Raw genomic sequence first — 24,035 nt, forward strand, 5'->3', positions numbered from 1 at the left:
GATGTGATTTTTGTTACATACTTTCTCGAATTCGTGCATACTGATCTCCATTGCCCCTTATGCAGGATCTGCACTCTGCCAGCGAGGACAGATGGACCATCAACCAGTCTGATGGCGGGTAATTGTGATGACTTTACTGGTTCTTCTGTACTCGTAAATGTTATCTTACTCTCATGATTTCCCTGGAACAAAGCAGAAAGCATACAAAGTTAGACTGAATCGCTCACTACCATATTAATCTTATAAGATAGTTAGCATCTGTCACTTCGTCCGAGTAGTATTAAAAAGAGAAAAGCTTGCACTTTATTCTAGAGTGTAATTTGTCTCTGTTTTAAATGTCATCTATATCCCTTCAGCAGGTTCTGAGTTACGTGGTAACAATAACAATGTCTAGACATCCGTATTTTCGGAGATATTATATTAGTAAGATGTAAGATTGACACACATTTAGGAATAAATCGCAGATCACAATTCGAGTTACAATTACAGTTAAATACAATTCGTGACTGGTATAAATCCCATAAAAACTTATTTCTTTGGTAAAACAAACTTAAGGTAAAAAAGACAAAAAACTTGGGGAAAGTTGAATCACAATGCAGTTACTATTTAACTGATTTGTTACGATAACATTTAAATCTGTTGCACAAGATTTGACGATTTTGAAAGTTGACGGAAGCAAGTCCAATGAATGATCGGATGTAAAGAATTGGGTTTAAGCAATACTCATTGTTGTTATGCTTGTTTAACCAAAGAAAGTTATACTACTATTTGACACACTAATATTATAAATGCGATTGTTAAGATGGATGGATGGATGTTTTTTTGAAGGTATCTCCGAAATTTGGCATAGATGTAGAACATAGTCTGGAAGAACACATAGGCTTATTAAGTTTGTTTTATAATTCCGGTGGATGGAGTCGTGGGCCTTATTATTCGTATTTTAGTTTTTAATTGCAATAAAATGACCATTTAATCCTAATGACATATTATGGAGTTAGTTTGAAATCTATCAGTACCAAACAACGTAGACAAACTTTCTGTTTCACGTGAGGTTAGCTTGTACCAATAGTCAATGCTAATCATAAAGGTCATTAACATATGACATCACAAGTTCGATTATGGCACCCGTAGGTTACGACTGCCTACTCACGGTCGACATATTGAATATTGGATAGACGACCTTAAACTTTAATATAGTACATGCATAAAACTTATTTTTTACTAGCGATCACCCGCGACTCCGTCCGCGCGGGTTTAAAAACAAACAATAATTAGCCTATGTGTTCACAACATCCAGCCATCCAACGAAATATTCGCATTTATAATATTAGTAAGAAGTGAGATAAGTACAACACAATAGTACAATTTGTTATTTAAATAGATTACAACCATTTCATCTCTAAATACATACTATTCTTTTATCACATTTGATGTATCAGGTAAGCCATTGCACATAAGCCACTATCATCATGACTAATTTTACCCTAACTAAATATTTTTTTATAATTATGATATCGAAATGTATTTATCAAATAAATTCCATATGCATCGACCATACATGATCGCCCTTGCACTTCATAGTCACATCCTGTCTTTTGACGGCCCCTATTCATACCGTCACGTGCCGACGCTCCCCATCTGTTCACGTCGCTAAATTACACGGTATGAGTGACGTCATATGGGCTACCAAATTTCAAGGAACATGGATCAAAATAATTGCGGTGAAAAAACTAGGTGCCATCGTAAGGGCACTTAGAATTATATCTTTAAGCGTATTATCCAAAAAAATCGTATTACATTTTTTTCACTTTCCTAGTGGTGGGCCTTATAGTTTTATTGTCATACATACTATAAACAAAGAAAGGCTTTATACCATCAAATTGGAATGTTCGGTTTTCTCAGAATGCACAAGAGAAAGTTTACAATCCTGTGCGAGTTGACGTCATCAATTTAACTTGAAACAAATTTCTACTCTTTTTGGATTTGATTTTGAATCACAAACTAATAATAAAGGTACGCATAGTTTCAAGCGTATGTTTACTTTTTGATAGTGTTTCGATATAGATAACGAAATCGTAATTTCTGTACAAATCACTTGAGATTAAAATTATTTCCAACCATTTTGTACAAGGTTTTTATTTATAAAAACCACTTCGTAATTTAATTTTTTTTTTTGTAATTTTTCATTTTTAAAAATCGTGGTAAAATAATGAATTTCTTATCACACCGCTTCTTCGTGATAATAATTTTTGATTTCAGTAATTAAAATATAAAACAAAAGATAATTATAATGCTTTGATATTTAATAAAAAAGATAAATCCAGTTCAATCAACCCACGCGGTGAGTCACAGCTCTCGTCCTTGCCTGCAACAGTTTTTGCAGGTTGTCCTTTTCGGTTTTTAGCTGTAACCGAGTGGAATTATAGTCGTCACTGATAATAGCTCAATTTGACAGCTGTCACCGAGATGCAGAGATGCACATTTTTGGTGTGTGAAACATTAATACAAAACATTGATTTACTTGTCATTCTAACGCATAACAGGAACGTAAAATTTCTTAGTTTTCAAATATCTTTCATGGAATTTTTCATATTTGAGAACTAACCAACAAATTAATTGCGGATTAGGGTATAAATAAGATCTTTATTTTTTAAAGCAAACCTACGCACTCGAATACGTATATCGGAAATAGGAAAGAATCAACTAAAACAACTTATATGAATCACCTTACTGAAAAGGATTTACTAACATATAGCTTAAATCATTCTCAATATGAGTAGGACGCGATGAAATATCAAGGTTATTAAACAATGTCAAGAAAAAAATCGCCGAGAATTGCAAAAATTCTCGCTTCAACTAAGAATATTAAATACAACGATGACATTTATCGACATAACATCGACTAAACGGCACTTAACAGGCTAAAGTTCGAGGTTGTTAAACAAGGCATGTTAGATTTTTAAATAATTTTTAATTTACCTGTCTGACAAAGAGCATAATATTTTTTCCCTATGTTGTGGTAGTGAGGAATTACATAAACGTAAGAATAAAGATGGTAGGTATAGAGTAACTTGAAAATCATTTAAATATCTGTCAAGTTATCAACATCAAGTGCCGTATTTACTATCAAGTATACAATACAAGCAGATTTATTGACGTAGGGAAAATGCCTGTGCAGTTTGACAATAAATTCCATAGTTGACCGTTGGCGGTTGTCAGTTGTGGGGCGATGACTTCCGGCGTACAAGGCGCGTGGTGCTGACTGAGTCGAGCGTGGAATCAGAAATGAGTTTAGCCGTGGCTAAACGTAAACGATTGCTACTGAATGTATACAGAAGTATTATAAAGACGGAGAAAATATTATCTGAAATGTGCAAGAAAGTCTCGGTATATAGTTCTACCTTTTCTCTTTTTGGGGGTCAATATCTCGTCCTTGTTGTAATAGGAAGAGAATGGACACATGGAATCAACATCTTCCTGTACTCTATGTCAGTTAGCACATTAGACTTTCGTCCTCTAAATCGATTACTCTCCGACATTTCAGTCTTCAATTGTTTTTTTGTTACCTTTTATTAAAAATCTTTGAAACTTTAGGTCTAACACAATATTGCAATAAATAAAAACTATTGTTTTTGCTCGTACAATCGCACAGGATGACGTTAAAGGACTTCCGTTATACTGACATGATTGTTTCACAATATTATTCGTGTCGATTCCATTGCTTTGATAATTTTGCAAGCTTTTAGTAAACTAACAGTACATTCTAAAGTTCCTTTTATTTACTAACTTTAAAACTTTGGTTTAGAACCTAAATACAAATCTGTATATACGTAGAAAATTTAGTTCTTTCACAAAATGACATCTAGATACCATTAGCCTAAAACAAGCTTTCTAGAAATCCTAATTAAAAGCCAAATATTGAGATGTAAATAAAATATGTAAGATTTAAGTTAATTCTATGACAGCAGTAGACTATGCATCTGTTGCTAACAGAGAAATCAGCGGATACCCGACCCGTTTGCCCAGCGAATCGTTATTGGGAATTTCTTAACGTAATGCGATCACGATTTCACATAATAATCTACAAGAACTTTAAAATTATTAATTAAAAGACCATCTAATGCACCAAATATCTAGGAATAAAACCCAGAAATAATTATACTAGCCATTACAAGTATAAGACCTAGGTTAAATAAAAAAAATTGTTCAGTGGTTAGGTTAGGATTCTTTTAAAGTTAATTATAAACTAGAAGCCCATTTAATACTAAATCATTGCATGTTTTAAGCAGAGCGTAACGATTTTATCTGTCACACGCTGGCTATACGAGTGATCACGAAATGCATTGTTGTGGTTTGTCGGCTTGCAGGTTGCGGGTACTGTTATAGCTTTGTTGTTCTACCACCTCTATAAATAGCTTTGTAACATATTCATCACAGAATTTACCTTAATATTTGAGATTTAGTTGCGTAAATTAAATACCCAAGTCGCTTGTATTCTTTTTGAAATTTATGGTTTTGCTAGAATAGGAATTTAAGCTAAAATTTCAAGACATCAAAGTGATTGTAATAGTAGCATTTCGAACCATTAGTTTAAACATGGCGATTGATAACGAATACATGTACAAAAATGCGTGTTTTAAACATCTATCTATACCTACATGTATACCTTGACAATGCCAAATGACGTCACAGGCGCCATATTTATAATTAAGCAGTAGGACCAGTTGTGTCGTAGCGTGCAAATACGCAGTGGCATGAATAGAGATGGATATTTAAATCTAAATTTAAATTGCTAATATCCCATCAACTTGTTTTTAACTAGGCTTATCAAGGTTTTAAATATGTTCTTTAGTATAAATAGTTTAGAACGGGTGTGTTAGACAGTTTCGTTAATTAATTTTAAGCACCTGACATTTAGGGCGCTGGCTTATTATCATCGTCATGTGCGAATGGCAACATTGTGTCTGGACAATGGCTATTGTCTTTGTTTATCCTAATGCATATGTCAATTTAAGTCCCACAGGTAATTAATAAACACGTAGTCCTCACGTATTTCTATCCAAGAATTGTCTATGGGCGGGAATTTCTCGTCTTCCATTGACATGTGTTTCACAATTATTCTATTAGGCAACGTTTATCTAAAATGTTATTAAGAGACCTGTAGGCATATCCAAATAATTTAAATGCCATTATACAACAAACTTTACGTATCTTGTTACGAAATATAAAATATTGTGTTTAATATCATCACACCTTCATATATAAACTATGGAATAATATAGATATTGTAACAATTCCTAGTTATATGCCAGTGTAACCTTTAGACATGAGCCACTGAACGTGCGTGAATCTTGCGCAAGATAGACTACACTATGGATAGAGCTAAAATAAGATTGTTAACAGTGAATATCTGTCGATGTCCTTCCTGATTAAATTCGTAGACTAAATACTTCTCTTTATAAAATTTTATAAGAATTTAGAATTTCAGTGCCTGGCGTAACGCGCTCGTTAATATAAACCGTTAATCTCACCCTGAAGAAGGACCAAAGATGGGACGGAAACAGGTCTGTACCTAGACCGAAATACACGTGGTTTAAACAATGTTTTTAATGCGTGTAATTTAAGAAGGTCACACAATTGCTAAGAAAAATCTTTGATGCTGTTGAATAATCTGTAGTAATATATCGTAACTTCATTAAATTATTGTTGCTTATAAGGTTTACCACTATTATAGCATACTACATAGAGATACGATTTTTTTTTAATAATCGTGATCTGTCTAATCGTGAAGAACTGCACGATTTGAGAGATCGAATAGAAAATTGAAACAACAATCCCATTGTCTGTTGTAAGCATTGAGAATGCAATAATGATACAAAATGGCTAGAATAAGCAAATAGCCAAAATAGAATAAAATATTATAACATAATTAATTTGAAATTTGATTTGATATAGATTTATTCATATGTATTGAAATTTAGATGAAAACTTTAGAAATAATGAAAACTTTCTATCAGCGTTGCATTATTGCGACGCAATTTCCTATGGCAAATTACTTTTATTCCACATGGCAATGTTAGAAACCGTGAAATGATATATAGCTGTAAAGAATTGACAACTGCGAAAATAAGACATGACTTCTACCATTCCTATAAAACCGATGTAAAGATAACTAACGAGCTTTTGAAAAAAAGCATCATCAAAATCGATTTTTAAGTCTCTAACCTTAAAATCTAAGGTAAGATGTAGGTTATAACCTTTGAAAACAAATTAAGAACCTTCTAAAATCTGGTTAAAATAATCTAATTGGTATAAAAAAAAACAAAGCGGTTATAAAAGTAGACTAACGCTATGCCGACAGTGAACCTTCACAGTACAATGTGCCTGATAAGAATCTAGATGTTCGCGGCGTTTGTGGGGAATTTAAAGCAAGGTTATACTTCTATTGATCAAGTGCTAATGTTAATATCAACTTCTAACCGGCTGTAATTTAGTCTAGTTAAGATCTGTTAATTTAAAATCTAGGTTTAATCCATCTAAATGTGGATTACAACTATTGTAACTCATGCGGACATTTATTGTTATGTTTTTTTTAGGAAGGGATAAAAATATTCGATTAAAAATGTTGCAACATCGAAAGAATATAGTTTGAACTATAAATATTATAAATAAGTTTATTGAACCTCTAAGACAAAGGCTTATTTACGTTCTAATAAGATCAGGTCAAATTGAGTTCAGTATATGGCATTTACTTTTTTAAATAAGATGTATGAACCCGCGTCATATTATTGACGTCATAAGTAAGCTTTTAAAGTGAACGCATTGCAACTTAAAATATAAGGACGTATAATATTATAAATTACACTTTGCCGGAACAAATTCGATCCTTGTAACCGTGTAACCGCATGTGTGGTTAACGAATTGCTTTAATATTATATTCCATCAACCATATTCTTAGTACACGAACGTAAAACAGCTTTATTTGTTATCATGAACATAGTACAAATATTGATAAATTCATAATTTCCTACAAACTATCGTCTGTATTCTTTGTATGACAAAAAGATTAGGTTTTTGAAATGATTTAATATCAACATTATCATTTGATTTCGCCTTATCTTCGTTGAAGCATTATCACTATAAACAATTCATGAGATAGAACCAGGAACTAAAATTTGTCATCCTCTTTCAGCCATATTCCTTATATCTGATTTTCGTGGCCATCTACATTCATAACTCTTTAATGTTGCAATCTTGTCCTAGTACTAGTCTCTGGCTTCTCATATAGCTCATAGACGCTGGAGTCGGATGTGACGCGCATCCGACTGTGACCCCATATCCTTCTTTCTTGCACTTTGCCAAAATATAGGAGCTTTGTAAATTTAGTTTTTAAAAATCAGATGATTTTAAAACAAATGATATTAATAGTAGAGAGATTGAAAGTTACACAGATGTTTAAAAGTGTGAAAATATTATTGGTTGTCATAAGAAAGTAAAAATGTGGTCAATATCGCGTACAGTTAGCGCCGCAAGGCATGACGTGAGCTGTCGCCATTACGCAAGGTCTACTGCGGCACACGGCGCAACCCAGATACTCCGCGTACTGTACACAAGCCATTCTGTTACAGTCTGACCTTAAAATATCATAACAATGGCTACGCATCGAATTTAATACAGTTATAGATCACTACTAGAGACCCTTAATGTAGATTTCTCTTGTTAAAGCTACACTAAGAGGGTCCACATAAATATTCTGAAAGGGGCAGAGAGTAAACTAGATAAAATAACTCATGCGATATTTCAATCGATCCAGAATGATTATTGATTAGATGATTAGCATAAATGTTGCCGTTGATTTCCACCGCTAAAACAGTCGTACAAAAACATATTGTTTTCCCTTTCCATTCTGTTTGAAAAAACAGAGATATCAAATGTATCATTGCATATTTATCTTTTTAATTATTTTGATAGTGATGTCATGAATGTGATGAAAGTCTACTAATCATCAGAAACAGGTGACTCTATTTTCTTATATTACCATGAAAAATCTCGGTTTTGAAACCAGAGTTTTGTTCAAAGTAACAAAGTAATGATTAGTAGCGTTTCATGCAACCGCGTCGCTAAAAGTAATACGATAAATTATACAGTTTATCCAATTTGATAAGAAAAATGATTCTTGGTATTGCTAATTAGCTCTAAGTGACGAGATTTATTAAACTAAAGGCGATACTAACGTAAACATGGAGGATGTTACACTACACCTAACATTAGTCAGCTTCGAGTGACACTGATAAAGTATGAGTCATTGACCATCTCGTGAATCACAGAGTAAGAATGTGTGATAAACTTTATTTTGCTACTGCAAAATATTCATTCATAAATCTATGTTTTTTTTTGTACTATCAAACGTCATACTAGAGTGATTTTGTAGTAAATCTATTAGCTTTTTTTATAGGTTGCGGTGACTGACCGTTTTGATGTTAACGCTTTTGTGTTTCGTACGTGATGGTGGTCAAGAATTGTCACACTTGTTTTTTCAGACTTATTTTCTGATTGTATCTTCGATTCCCGTTAAGATTGTTAAAGACAAACAAGTTTTGTATCGTTGGAAGTTTTCTTGGGAAAGTTTCGGTCATTGATTCCTTATCGAATATACATATTGATTTGGTCCTTCATTCAAGATGATAAAAATATTTGTACGACCCACAAAACTTAGTAATTAGTAGAATTGTAAATACAAACGATAAAAAAGTATTTAAATGTCGTCGAAACATCCAAATTACTATCAAATTTTGTCACTAGAAACTTTAAAATAAATTAGATATTTACTCATATAAGGTTGGCATTAAGATTTTTAATCTATAAACACAGTAGTCAGCTGTTAAACTAGAGCAAGAAATAATTTGTTGATCTGTCACTATTTACGTTCGATATCCAATTTCAAGGTCGGTTGAATTGTTGCAAATAGGGTGACAAGAAATTGCAAGTACACATAAATAGTCCTATTTAATTTGTCACATTAAACTGTTTATTCTTATTCCGATGACTCTACTTTCAATTGCGTTCTGTAATGTTTTTATTTTACAACTAATATAAGGCAACACAAAAGTTACATCCGTCAACTGGATATAAGAAGCAGTACAAACTATTTATAAAAAATATTATATTAACAAGTATATCAGAGTAGACTACTAACTTCTTTGGATGATATTGTCACTACTATATTTTCTTCTGGAAAAAATTTTAGACTTTCCGCAAAAAGTCTTATTTTCGGTCACACTATAACCAAAGAATTTCAGTCAAGCTACACTATTGAACCAGAACGGATAACTGTTACATTGAAATAACCGTTTAATTTAAATCATATGTTTAAATAACAAGATTTTTTATACTAGCAGGATGTTTATGTTAAAATAGTTTTTTTTTCAATTAAATTGAGTATGGCAGTAATTTAAAGTTGCCAGACACGAAATGAATTATCAATTATTCCTAACAGTAATTGGACTGGTTAGGTTTTGACTTTTATTACCTATTATATATTAAATGTGATACTTAAAATAACTATTATTTAAGCAAATATTTAATTATTTCAACATAATTAATAAAAACAAAAAGTGTTCTTGGAGTATTTAAACATGGCTCTCTCAAGTTACGGCATTGTTTGATTCAGTGCGTGAAATCGACTAAGAGTTAAATATTTTTTTCCCACAACAGTTAATGGAGCGGTGCAATCGCTTTAAAAACACAATATAATTTTTTGTTTTAACGGATATTTGTATTTAAAATTAGTAACAATGTAAAAATACATCCTGTGGTACTGCATGGTAAACAATATAATTGAGAAAATAGATGACGTCAGTAGACTCGGGTCCTATATTATTGATAACGAATAGTAGGCTATTTAACACGTCTATTGTTTACTATTTTTAGACATTATTAATTAATCCTTTGCCGCGAATGGCGCGCTTTCGATACGAATTCAAGTGTCAGAATGATTAGTGAGGGGACATAAACGTCGACATTTTGGTAAGGCTAGTGTTGCGCCAGTACACCGGCATAATGTTAGATTTTCTTTCTAACACTATGAACCACATTTGTTATACCAGGTTTTTAAACAGAAAGAGAAGGATAGAGTGCAGTAGAAATTCAGTTAATGTAAAATTACGATGAAAATACTGAAGCGGTAACTCACAATTGTAGTGACGGAGATATGTATATCGTAACCGTCTTGAATTTCACAGTTATCTTGTTTACAGATCTTGACACTATTCTGATATGGGGTCCTAATCATCATTTGAATTTAGACGATAAGGTTTTTTTACTTCTATAAAATTATTCAAAGCTATTTTCGAAATATTTACAAAGTATTTTCGGAATACAATATAGGATAGACATTTAATAACCATAATGAACATAACTATTAAGAATATAAGAGCATATTTCAAGAAACATACGACATATATCACAAAACTTAGACTTAAATTGATCATGTTCATCCTAAAAATCTCTAAAATTGATATAAAATCATTTCCACCTGTATATACAATGATACTGCAGAAACATTAATAACTTCTTTATATTGATAAAAAAATTGAGGACCTTTCAAAAGTAGGATTTACAATAGACGGAACTTCGCGTCACCAGCGCAGAGAACGTTTGTTGAATTACTTCCACCTGCATTATCTCCCCTCGGACAGGTTATTTGTCTTCGCTCTACATAGCAGCGGTTCTCAAACTATACAGTGTGTTATAGTATGAGAGGAATATATTCAATCATTCATAATCTTTATCCTTGGGTTGGCACATTAAGATATCGTCCTCCAGATCTGTCTACCGTCATTTATCTTGGCACTCCCTAATGATTTATTAAATCGAAGTACAAGTAATCCAAAAAGTTTACGCTTAAGTCGCATTGTGACAGTAAACTGGAAAAATAATATGAACGATTAATATTCCAATGCAAGGGTAGCAAACAAGACGTATCGATGTGCCATCAAATAATTTTGACTTTGTGATTAGTGTGAATATTTAGAAGCATTCGATCACTCCAGTTTGCTCTTCACATAATACTTTAAACTTTTTTCTAAGTGTATAAAGAATTGCGTGATCAGTGACGTCCTAAAAAAATGGGCACTATTATTATTGTTTACTGTTCTTGTGTATCTAATAACTTCTAGATGTTCAGCTCTTTGAGAGCCTTAGCTTGGTCAGTAATTTGTTCTACGTTGGACGTTGGTCTATGCGTGGCAACATCCTTCCAATTTAATATTCTTAGTAACCTGGCAGACATTATATTATAATGTCAAAAATTAGTAAATACAAATGAAGCTTTATTTCTACCGAATGTAAAATGTTATCTTAAAAAAAATTAAATACATTATCAATTTAAAAAATATATAAAAATGTCGCCAAAACAGTTTGAATAACACATGATAAAACGAAACACCCTTATACATTAGGGTGTGGTTTTTTATCGAAAGGATCGACTTTTTTTATTTAGCTCGTGCTGTAGACAGGTTTCGTTGATAATAAAAAACTAACGCCTTCTAGCGACAGTGAAAGTATATCAGCCTCAAGAAATTCTCATCATAAGCAATTTATTTTATCATGTTATTGAGAGAGAAAGCTTTTGCATTACATGAACTTACATAAACAGTGTTATCACAATCTATATAATGCCTTTTTTTAAATACTTCTACAAAAATCATGTTAACTACCAACACACTGTACATAAATAAATTACATGTGTACCAAGACCCGTGGGAAATTCGCGACTCGGCTTAATGTCTAAATTCGCGGAAAATAAGGTTTTAGTAAAACAATACGCATAAAAATGTTAATAAATTATTTTATAAGCGTTTATAGTATTAAAATAAATTTAATCTACGCCTTGATTGAAAAATACATGTTATCTCATAAGAATTTCTCCGATAACATCGGAATAGACACTTAACAAACTGAAAATCTTCAAAATATTTCCGTAAAATTCCTCTGCGGAAACACTTGTATAAAATAAAAACACTGTTATATCTGCTTCTTTTGTCATAAGAATAAAATGGATAAAAATATGTTTTCGGCAATATACAAGTATTTTAAAAATGGAAACCAAATGGTATTAAAAGGTCAACAAATAGATTCATCTTCCGGTCGGTAGATCTATGGTGAGACCAGAGATTTACGGCTGATTGCATGAACGGAACGACATGTCGAGGTCGCAGGTCAGACAGATGTTCATCGGGTCATTCGACGTGAATCATGCGTGATGAAGATCCATTGGTTTAAAAAAGTAGGTTACATTACTAAAGTAGATTTTTGTCTTATTGCACATATTTATATTTTAATTGGAAATTTCGTGACAAACGAGAAATTGTGAAAAATCTTATTTACAATTTGGGAAAAACAATAGGTACAATAAAACACTTCGTGGGGTTTTAGTGATGTTACGAACGCTTTGTTTACCAAAAAGTTTTATTTTGGATAAATCATAATAAGCTAACTTATAAGAATTTTGATTAAAAGATATACGAGTACAAATAGTTATTTCATTTATCAAATAAAGTAAACCATTATAAATATATATCTTAGGAGAGACGTTAGTTTGTGACGTCCTATTGAAGTCGTCCTTCGATTATTAATTCCAAATGAGTCATACATCGCAAGGTGTTTTGTTATAACTGGTTGTGCTAAGTAGGCAGGTTTGTTGAGAGTATATTTTTCAATTGATACGTACAATTGGCAACGCCACGCTGCACTATCAACGTGAGAAAATGAACCTCTTACAAAAGAAAATAGGATAAATGTGTTAAGTACTTAGGAATAAAAATGTTTGCCACTGTTTTAAATTTTATCGTGTCCTATATTTGGCTCGAGTAACAGGTGAATAAATCAATATCGTAGGCTCTGATAACATTATCAGTTAGGGCGTTATCGAGGAAATATACTATATTGAGGACTTGCTAAACGAATAGTTACAATGACACGATTACAAGGGATATTAAGTACAAAGAGTACGAAAGAATATTTCATACTCTTCTCTTGTCACAAAAGAACGGATTCGGTTATGAATAAGCAAATTTTATAATAAGACTGTCTTATTATCACGAAAAATTTGTACAAAGGTTTTTATGGTTTTTTTTATTGATTTTTTCATTAATTTGTCACAGGTAAAGCGTGGTATTATCATTTGCCGAGGTTGTTTATGTGACTAACCAGTGCTTGTCAATCGCGAAATTACCGAAACTTGACCCTAAATAAAAAAAAACATGCCGAATCGAACCGACGACCCAAAGCGCTGCTAAGTTACTGCCACTGAACCAACTTGATACTTATCATAGAGTTTTTTTTTTGCGCAAAAGGAACTTACCACTGCGATCAGTTTCCCGCGTACTGTAATTCCAACCATGGGGGCGAACTTCAATTCCACCCCAGGTTCTATCACCAACTCAGCTTCCCTTTCCACCAGGAGATCATCTCTAAGCAGATATGGACTTCCACCTAATTTCCAATGTGTTCGGCCCCCAGCTAACACACCTCCAGGTAACTCAGTCAGTCCTAAAGACTTGTTTAGTAAATAAGGATCCGTTTCACTCCATACAGCTTGTCCGTTACAAACGTAAACAGCAAACATAACAAACACGAGTACAGTCCTCCATTTGTACTTAGTATCACTAAACTGACTGTGTCTCTTCTGTAAACCCATGTCTTTAGAGCATTCCATTATCAACTAACTGTACACAAAAATATTCATTTCACTTTTGCTACCGCTCCTTACAACAACACCTAGGGAAACACCATATATGTACATCGACACTTACTGAACTTACACACCATTTTTATAAATAAAGGTGGAAATTTAATAAAAGAATAATTTATTTGATACACACTCAAAATAAAAACAATTTAACAAAGGTGGGGTGGGATAACAGAAAATAAGCGAAAAGGCGCGCTAAGGCGCGACCGTTGAACAAAGTCGTTTGGCCGGTTTTGTACGTTTACTTTGTAGTTTCCTCCTCCCTGCCCTCCCACCTGCTTCGGCTTCGTGTTCGTGCGTTTCAAATCAAAAGCCTTCTCCCTCCTCACGAAACTTCGTACATTCATCTTTCCGCTCCTTTCACTTTGTATGTATCTTTCATTCACTCATTCCGTTTCACATGGTTCAACGCAATCAATTAGGTCATTCCTATTAAAATATTTCATTTTTAATAATTACTTTATTTACTTAAAAAGTTCATTTATCTTGAAATTAGTATTTTGAAGTTTGTAATTTTATAAATTAAGAAAGAGAACTTCTACAGTTTTTTTAAGATATAGCAACATTACACAAAGTATTTTCTTCGTTCAATTTAGTTCATTTCGGCTCAAGGTAACCTTGTTCCGCCTCTTACTCATTCACTCTTCAATTCGATCAATCCGTTTTTCGTTTTGTTTCATATTTTAATAAATAATTTCATATATATTACATTATATTTATAGAAAAATATAGTAGTATAGGATTTACTTTCAACGTGAAAATATATATCTTCAATTTAATTCATGTAAGTCCATGTTTTCTTTGTTTGGGTTAGAGTGCGGTGTTGGCGTGGCACGGTCGCGGTGTCGGCGAGGGCGACATTTTGTTTGTTCACTGTATTTATAATTTTAAACACTCAATTTATTGTTGCAATTTTTAGATATAGAAAAGCACCATGAGCTCGGGTGGAACACGTGTGTACGTCGGTGGACTCGTCGAGGGCATAAAGAAAGAGGATCTCGAAAGGGAGTTTGACAAATATGGCAAATTGAACTCCGTTTGGGTAGCACTCAATCCCCCCGGATTTGCATTCATAGAATTTGAAAACATGCAGGAGGCAGAGGATGCGTGTAGCGCGATGAATGGCTTTGAAATGTTAGGCGCGACATTGAAAGTAGAGTTATCGAGAAAACGTGACGGGCCGCGTCGCGGTGGTGGCAACTTTAGAGGAGGGCGAGGTGGAGGCAACTTCAGGGGCCGGTCGTTCGGGGGCCCACCAAGTGGCAACAGATCTTTCAATAACTTCGGAGGCAACGGCGGCGGTGGCGGTGGTGGCGGCAGGCCTTTCAACCGCAACGGAGGCCAGTCTTATAACAAGTATCCTTCTTCAGGAAGTAATATGAGGTCTAGGTCACCACTAGAGCGTCTTTAATTTAATCTTAGCTTTTAATTAGGTTTAGTGTTAACATTATCTGAAGCCTTCCAAGTGTTAAAATTCAATGTCTGTTCTTACGGGAGGGTTTAAATACTGGGAAGAGTTCCATCAACAACAATGACCTGAGGAATTAGAGGTAATGTATTATTTTGTTTATATTCTACATCATGTATTTATTGAATGACTCATACAGTTTGAACCGATATTTACAACTTATATAAAGTTGTAAACAAGTACAGAGTTAATTATCATACAAGATTTATGTGTTTATTTTGTATGACATTTCAATTGGCTTGACTTATTCACATGTTGATTTACTCTGATTATCATGAATCTATTTTTATATTATCGCACATTAACTATACATTGTCAAGTTAATATTCTTAGTGCAGTTGTAGTTGATAATGTTTGTTAAATACAATACAATGCCTATTCAAGTATCTTATTCCACATGAAAATTCTAACCATTATATAGTACAATTTAAACTTAATAATATAAACTTTAAGATAATTCTGGGTTTTATGGATAAACTTATTTTATCTATGTTAAACCAAATTAAATACTCATGTGAACCTCATATTGTCTTTATCTGTATCTTGTGCTAAGATTTAATTTCTATTTTATTATAAAATATATATTTTTGTTTTTCCACAAAACTTATTGATCAATTCTGCCTTGTCCTTCCATGTCCCTTTCTTTATATAACAATTTACTATGTCTTTTTTCAACATTTGGGACAGTTTTTGAATCAGTGAGAAATGCTTGCTACTAATTTGATAGTACTTGTAATCTTAGATTTGAGTAGTTTATTCACATTAATAGAAAATCATTGAATTAGTATAATTAAAAGTCATCTAACCTAACCTAACAATTTCATTTTACAAAAAAGGTTATTTATCCATGAGTCATCCATTTGTTTCTTATTTTTCATGGTTAATAATTTTTAAATTTTTATTTCCAGTTCCTTGGATTCTGATCTCGAGTCTACATTGACATGAGAATAATTAAGCAAGAACAATCATCAATAAATAATAAAATACAATTACCTAAGCACCTACACATTAAGACTTTTACATGTAATAAATGAAACATACGATATGCTTGAAATGGTTTTATTCTTAAAATTATAAAAGTTTATGGTAATAAATTATGAGGGACTGCTAAGACAGGCCATTAATAGTTCCATCTTGTTGAGAAAGTTTTTGCCCTCCATTTTTTCCAATTTGATCTCTTTGAATGCGCCACCGAGGTTCTCCCATTTCTTGTCTTGCACCAATTCACTTGCAAAGAAATCTTTTCTAGGCGATTGTGCTATAAACACTTGGATTCCAACTGATGGCTCACATCTTATTGCGATCATTCTATCTCCTGTAACAAAATAATTACATATATTGATACTGTGAGCGGCTGAAGTGCAACTTTACTAATATAATGCGATGGATGGATGTTTGAAGATTTCTTTGGAACCGCTGAATGGATCTTGGTGAAATTTGGCACAGATGTAGAAAATAGTCTGAAACAACACATAGGCTACTCATTGAGTTTTTGCTTATTCCGCAAAGGAGTCGCGGGCGACAGCTAACTTAATAAAACTTGGTAGTCCTGGTGGAAAATTGGTTTAACAGTGTACATACCGTTTGGTGAAGCGAGCAGACAGGATGAAGCATTGCTGAGAGGCTCGACGGGCCCGGAGCCGAGGTGTGCGCTGGAGGCCAGCAACTGCCAGCCCATGCAGCGGCCCACCGCCTGCACCGCCGTCATCTGATGCTGGTAGATCTATGGCACCATAAATAAACAATAAGGACTTGGAATTTTAATAATAGTGTTTCTCTACTAATATTTACTGAATGGTAGTTTTTTTTAATCTGTAAAGTGGTAATTCAGAAATAGGGAAATTGTAAATCATCACTGACAAATACCAAAGAAATTTGATTACGCTAGTCATGGTCTGATGCGTTACGTGGTTTTTACTTTTAATCTTGCCAAAAGTGATCCTTAAAAGATTGAAACTGCTATGAAATTTGATCAGGCGTCACTAAATCTTAGATTGACTTTAGGATCTTATGTACAGCAGGCTTTTATAAGGCGACAACGTGACATGCAAAAGTATACTTGGCAATATATAAGGTCCCGTAGCTCCTGCAGCTCGTAGGAGAGATGTCGGACACGTCCATCGCGGCAAATACATTTCAGCGTCTTCTCGCCCACGTGTACCACAAGAGACGTGCGAAACACCGCATCGTAACTATAAAATATAATCTTACTTTAGAAAACCAGAACTAATCAGGACTACTAGCTAAACTAATGATCTATTACTTACCCAAAAGCCATGATGTTAATTTTGACACAAGACTGCGTTGGGCTGTTCAGTGCATTCCAATGTGATACGATCAAGGGATCCTTCACCTGAGAAAGAGAAACATTGTTAGATTCAATAATTTATTAAGAATTTCCAATAAAATATATATACAGACTACATTTAATATAGTAGAATATACTATTATAAAATATGATTAAAACAGTACAAACCTCTTTAGCAATAGTATCCAGGACGTATTCACTGCGCCTGCGCATGAAGAAATGCTGCGCTTGCTGTATTATCTGCTCCAGTAGGGACTGTTCCTTGCTCATGTCCAACAGTTCATATCTGTCCGCAGCCATTGGTCCTAGACAAAAATGTCTACATAAAAAAAATTGTGTATGATGCAAATCTGAACCAAACTCTAAACTAGCTAAGTAGAGTTACAAAAAATACCATTCCTTATCAACAACTAGCTATCTCCCGTGACTCCGTCCGCGCGCAATTAAAAACAAACAATCAATAGTTCTTCCAGGCTGTTCTACATTTATGTCAAATTTCAGCAAGATCCGTGCATCTGTTCTGAAGATACATTTTAACAAACATCCATCCATACCACCAAACACTCCATTTATGATATTAGTAAGATTGGAGTGTAGTTTGTGTAGCCTAAAGTCTTTACCTGCCAGAGATCGTCTCTTGGAAGGCCCCAGTGGTCCAGTGGCGGGATGCGGGAAGGGGTGATGCGTGTTGTTGTGATGAACAGCGCGCAGCAGTTGGTGCAGCGAGTGCTCCAGCACATGATCATGCTCAGACTTGCCGCTGGAACCTTCACTCTGAACACACAACTTTTACTTAACAACAATATAGCAATCATCTGTACATAATAGTATTGGAATATCTGTATGTAATAATAGAAAAAAAATATTCCGTACATGCGATGTTTTTTCCGTTGCTGATAACGAAAACGTATTTTTTTTTTGTCTGTATGTCTGTTTGTTCAGAAGGTAGCAGATGCATGAGAGCATATTATAGGCTACATTTTTAAAATGTTAGTATGTTCTCTGTCCAATACTAAACAATTGACACATCATACTGATGAAAAGCATTTCCCTTTGGTCTTTGAAGCAAGTATAATAATTCGGGCAAAAATGAGAAACTCTCATAAAGATGCAATTACTTACCTTTATTCCTTCAGGGTTGTGATTGTTATTTTGACCATTATTGTGACAGAGACCAATCAACAATTGTATTCCGGGAAGAACCTAAAAATAGCATAATTTAATTGATTTACAAACTGTATTTCATTGCTAAAACGATACAATAAATAAAATGTTAAACATACCGTAGCCATAATCTGATTGCCAACAACCATGTGTGGTATTGATGCATCCAACTGTACCGCCTCAGCGGCTAGTCTAGCAAACAGTTCTTTGCAGAATAGAACATTTTGTGCTGCCTCCAACTTCTGCTGCCAGTGCAAGTCTGCTCCATCTCCAAGGAGGGTGCTCGGACAGTTTAATGCGGATGAACTGAGTGTAGCTGTCACTACATCTTCTTGCTCTAAAATAGATTGTATTTTAATATATGTAGGACTAGCTGTCACCCGCGACTCCGACCGCGCGGTGTTAAAAAAATGAATAAGTGGCCGATTAGTTGTTCCAGACTATGTTCTACATATGTGTCAAATTTTATCATTACCCATTAAGCCATAGTTATTATCTAATAATCATCCATCTATCTATCAAAACATTCGCATGTGAAACATTAGTAAAAAAGAAACATATAAGAATTATTCAATAGTAATAAAATGTTCATTATTACTGACACTGGCTGAAGATGAAAAATCCCATTCTATGTCTGCTTTATCTTAACTTAAATGCAAGAATATTTTTTCTTATAAAATTGTGAAATAAGCCCTACCAAAATTTTAAAAATAAATCCATGAGAATGGTAACATAAATCTTAGTATGGAGGAAAACATTAAACAAAATTTACGCACTAAAAATCCATTTTAATATATTAATTTGTATAAAAATTACCTTTCTGACAAAGTACTGAGATAAAAGCTACTCCTTGTAACTCTGGAGGGACGGTCACTCTAAGTGCAGAAGGTGCAGGACCGGATGCATTCATACTCATAGCTTGAGCAATCTGTTCCTCGGGAGCTTTTGTAACCTGGGATGTGGTACACACATTTTTAATAATAATTTTAAAATTTCAAATACCAATAAAGCCAATCGCTTGTAGCCACTGGGTAGACTACTTAATATGCAAAAGAAAAGGTCAAAATATCAACAAATGCAGTTATTGTTTGACTAAATATTTTTTGGTATGCCAAGAAAATTTAAAATTTTTAACAATTGTAATTCTTGTAAAGCGTTTATATATAAACTAGCAGCCGCCTGCGACTCCGTTGGCACAAAATTAAAAAAAAATCCTTAACAAGTAGCCTATATGTTCTTCCAGACTATGTTCTATATGTCAACAAAATTTCATCAAGATTCGTTCAGCCGTCATCAAACAACCTTCAACATACTTCAAACATCCATTTATAATATTAGTAAGATATATAATAATAAGGTCGAAGAACTTACTTCAAAAACCCCAGTCTGACTAAATTTAGAGCCTGCAGTTCTATAACTTAAATCTCCCACTATGGTATTTGATACTTTCTTCAGTCTCCAATTCTGTCTGAGACGTAACAAATCAATATGGAAGTCAGGCATATTCCGAGTCATCCTCATAGTCTCGCTGGCACGAAGTCTTTCTACTCCAGCAAGGAGAACAGCTCCTGCAGCACTCAGTGCCTTCTTCCGACCATAGACTTGAACCATGGGACGACTGTCAACTGGCTCTGCTTGTATTGGATCTAAGACCTGAAATATAGTTTTTTAAAATAAAGTTGCCCAAAAAAGCTATGCATAAATTCAATTTCAATTGTAATATAGTTCCTTCAGTAAAACACTTCAAGTGGCACTAACTTATTACTTAGTTATTATCTTTTACAATAAGCTTACCATGTATCTCTTCTCTTTAGCAATACTCAACACATCAGCAAGCACACTGACTTCAGTGAGTGCATTCTTCAATTTGTTTCTCACGGAATCCCATGGCCACAAGCTCGATTGATATCCCGGTTCCTTATTATCATCCTCGGATTTTGACTCTAAACTACTCTCACCTTCTTTTTTAATATTACAAAACTCATCTTCTGTTTTCGAAAAATCAATCTTCTGTGCTAACCTAGCTAGGTTTTCTGACATAGACAGTGGTCTGAAAAATGTCAACATCATTTGTTTATAAAAGGAAATAACGATATATTAATATATATTTTATATTTAAATTTGTAGATATACTTACGCCTGATATATTTCTTGGCCATCGTAAGTTATTTCTTGTATTTGATTCTCAATAGGTGCCTCAATGGATATGTTTACAGAATTAGCCATTTTTATTTTTTAATATAATTTGTACTATAATTAATGCATATTCGTATTGTTTGAAATACACTGATAAAATATTTTAGGTAGAAGTAATTTTGTGCCCACTACTACTTTTTGATACGATGTATGATGATGAAGTGTTTTCTATATGTATGTTGCTAATTATACAAATACGATACAAACATCAATAAATTAAAAACTCCGTATCCCTTATTACATTTGACAACTGACTGACAAACTTCATTGACATGACGGTGTGACAGCCTTTTTTTTAAATTAAACAACAACGCTTGGTTAGACTTTCAGTGTCATAAAGCCACAAAAGGCCATATTCAACTGTTGACTACTGAAATAACTGTAATTGACAAATAATTATTTTTGTGAAAGTACAAAATGATTTAACTTTTCTAAAATCTAATACAAGATAATGAAAATAAATAACACTATTATTGGTTTTTTACTTTTTTATTATGGTTTATCTGTGTTAGCTTTACCCCAACCAATGGTTGTCGTAAACTATTGCTATCGAGCGAAATTTTGTTATGAAAATAGTAACAAAGTACGTGAATTCGATTCGAAATGGAGTGAATTTAAACATTTCAAAAACTTTATATATAAAACAGATGTAAATAAATCTGTTATTTTTAACATACGCCATTGAAATAAATTAAGAAAATGACGGATCGGTCCATCGCGGTGAGTGACGCTTTATAAGCTAAAACAAAACATTAATATTTTAATTCGAGTGAAATTTACTTCAAGTTCTCATCTCGAAGAATGTTATTAAGATGGGTAGGAATAAATCCACTACTATTGGAGATAGACATATAGTAATTATTGTGTTAAAAATATTACATACTTTCAATTGCAGACTTTTTTTTAATTTCCAGCGAGGATAAGCAGTAGTTTATAGAAATAATAGTGATAATTTACCTCTTTGAAATTTTAATTCACTTAATGATGTAATTTTATTATATGGTAAAACTTCAGTATTTCATTTAGATGTTAAAAATATTTATGATTTTGATTAAAGAAAGTCTCAAATTTTGTAATTTTTTTTCAGTCAAGGCCCAGTCTTGAGCAAGTAATAGCAATAGTGGACTTCATGGAGAAACATCCTGCTTTAGGGTTGGGCCAAATGAGAGGGCTTGAGAAGAGAGATGAATGCAAAAAGCTTTGGTTCAAATTAACAAAGATTGTTAACAGCCTTGGTGGACCTAATAGACCAATGAAATCTTGGGTTAAAGTGAGTTGATATTTTTAATTGACTCTATAAAAAAACACTTCATGCAATAACCATTTTCAAACTTGCTATTCTAAATCTTTGTTTAATTTTTTCAGTATTGGGCAGATAAGAAATCAACAATACGGTCTAAGGTTCAATCCAGTAATGGCGACCCTAACACCTTAAGTTCTAATATAGAAAAGAAAATATGGGATCTGTTCTTGGCTAATGATTCATCAAGTAAGTTTCCAATATTTATATGTTCCAGTCCCATTCATTACCACCATGGGTGTTTCAAGGGGACCGCGCGTCGGTTGTATTGATGCTAGATTACCAGCAAAGCACCAAACCAAAGCTTATTCACTTATTAATATATCCAACTAAAAGTTTTCGTTTTCTCTGAAGATTTTTTGCGTAACAGATAGGTCCTTCAAGCTATATCGAAATTTTAATAAATCATTAAATTTGCTTTCTTTTCTAAGTCAACTGTAAGGAAAAAAAAATTCTACATAATGCAAGGTGTTACTTTAAAAAAAAATATTTTACAGAAGATCGAAGTTCTGTAAAACAAGAGTCTCACTACATGGATGAGGCATTCTACAATGAAGACAGTGGGGAGCATCAAATAGAAAGTGAACCTGTGTTGACCTTCGAGGAACCCATGGTGGATTTAGAAGAACGACAAATGCTTGTCATGGAGAAACTGGTATACTTTTATTATTACTTTTACACATGATATAGTAATTGATTGCATTACTAAAAGAATAGTTGGCCAATTGACTTAAAATAGGCGAAATATAGACTCAAACTCGTTGAAGTAGTATTTCATAGTAATTACGTATCAATTTAATAGTTGCAAGTGTAAAGTAAAATTTAGTAGCGGCGTTAGGGTAGGGCTAGGTGAGGCGACCGCCCAGGGCGCCCCCCTTTCCCTTAAGATATCCTTGGGACCAATCATGTTTGGGTACATTACGTTACATGAAAGAGATGGAAGATATAATTTTGACACGCTTTTCACATGATTGTCATTAACATCTCGCTGGATAAATTTTTGAATGTCGTAACTCTACAATTTCAGGTTAAAATAATGGGAGACCAAGCGAACGCGTTATCCCAGTTGGCGCACGCGTCGCACGTCAATGCACAAGCTATGGAGAGATTGGCTGAAGCATCACAAATACAGGTAACAATACTTGACAGTTTTAAACAAAAGGTACAGGTAGACTGACTGTAATAATTGATATTGTAAAATACTAATCTCGATTTAGTTTCCTTTTTGATAAAAAGATTTAAGGGTCAAAATGGTCTGGAAGAACGCATAGCCTATGCGTTTTTCCAGACCATTTTGGACATCTGTGCCAAATTTCATCAAAATCCATTGAGCCATTCCGGGGATACCTTCTAACAAACATCCATTCACCCATACATCTAAAAATTGTCATATAATATTAGCAAAATAATGTTTGAATTCAAGGCACGAGCTGTAGAGAGACTGGCGACGTGTTTCGAAGCTATCGGCGCGTCCACACACGACGTGAGGAACGCGATGGTTGACATTGACTCCACCATTAAGAGGTTTTATAGCACATCGCCCGCGTAGCATAGATTTATGTAGGCGATGTGTTGCCATGTGATAGGCAACACATCGCCTTGGGGCTACCACTACAAAAAAATACCATTTTGGTATTAATTAAATCGAATAAAAATACATATTAAATAATTAAATTATTGCAGATCATAAATTAATTTAATAAAAGCAACTCGTCTTGCCATTTTTTTTTCATAATAGATATTACATAGTCGTATAATAAAATTGTGATGTTAGTTTAATATTATTTATTTTAAGTTAAAATGTAAATATTTGTACATAACTTGTAATTATATTAAATGTATTCTTCCA

The 24,035-nt window shown here is 33.5% G+C and overlaps 4 protein-coding genes across 6 annotated transcripts in view; 2 read left to right on the plus strand and 2 right to left on the minus strand.

The window, feature by feature from the left end:
- The window catches only part of bark (C-type lectin domain-containing protein bark beetle), a 28,870-nt gene extending 14,850 nt beyond the window's left edge, over positions 1–14,020 (minus strand). Inside the window, exons 1-2 of one of the 2 annotated variants that reach the window (XM_013323035.1) lie at positions 13,364–14,020; positions 22–182 (exon numbers count right to left, since the gene is read on the minus strand). In XM_013323035.1, the coding sequence (XP_013178489.1) occupies positions 22–182; positions 13,364–13,717 (515 nt within the window). In that variant the 5' untranslated portion in view covers positions 13,718–14,020. The remainder of the gene's footprint in view (positions 1–21; positions 183–13,363) is intronic. The other variant, XM_013323038.1, reaches the window with a different exon arrangement.
- Positions 14,021–14,408: 388 nt separating this feature from the next.
- On the plus strand, positions 14,409–16,265 carry Rsf1 (repressor splicing factor 1). The gene is given in 3 exon segments (NM_001312549.1): positions 14,409–14,534; positions 14,670–15,300; positions 16,127–16,265. A coding segment is annotated over 1 exon segment (477 nt). The 5' UTR covers positions 14,409–14,534; positions 14,670–14,684; the 3' UTR covers positions 15,162–15,300; positions 16,127–16,265.
- Positions 16,262–21,140, minus strand: MED17 (mediator complex subunit 17). The gene is made up of 12 exons (XM_013324973.1): positions 20,828–21,140; positions 20,485–20,740; positions 20,062–20,343; positions 19,507–19,642; positions 18,810–19,027; positions 18,649–18,729; positions 18,147–18,300; positions 17,695–17,831; positions 17,486–17,571; positions 17,278–17,410; positions 16,800–16,941; positions 16,262–16,533 (listed from the first exon to the last, which is right to left on the minus strand). Exons 1-12 carry the CDS (start codon positions 20,914–20,916, stop codon positions 16,313–16,315), a joined length of 1,935 nt encoding a protein of 644 aa, XP_013180427.1. The 5' UTR covers positions 20,917–21,140; the 3' UTR covers positions 16,262–16,312.
- Positions 21,141–21,404: 264 nt separating this feature from the next.
- LOC106124716 (uncharacterized) lies at positions 21,405–23,855 on the plus strand. Of its 2 annotated transcripts, none has more exons than XM_013321642.1 (6): positions 21,405–21,606; positions 21,974–22,156; positions 22,252–22,375; positions 22,684–22,841; positions 23,214–23,318; positions 23,610–23,855. In XM_013321642.1, exons 1-6 carry the CDS (start codon positions 21,586–21,588, stop codon positions 23,733–23,735), a joined length of 717 nt encoding a protein of 238 aa, XP_013177096.1. In that variant the 5' UTR covers positions 21,405–21,585; the 3' UTR covers positions 23,736–23,855. The 2 variants fall into 2 exon arrangements, with proteins under 2 accessions (XP_013177096.1, XP_013177104.1); XM_013321650.1 differs by lacking the exon at positions 21,405–21,606 and adding an exon at positions 21,854–21,888.
- Positions 23,856–24,035: the final 180 nt, after the last annotated feature.

This window comes from Papilio xuthus, unplaced genomic scaffold (assembly GCF_000836235.2).
Source record: "Papilio xuthus unplaced genomic scaffold, Pxut_1.1 DF828952.1, whole genome shotgun sequence".
In the NCBI taxonomy this organism is placed as follows: domain Eukaryota; kingdom Metazoa; phylum Arthropoda; class Insecta; order Lepidoptera; family Papilionidae; genus Papilio; species Papilio xuthus.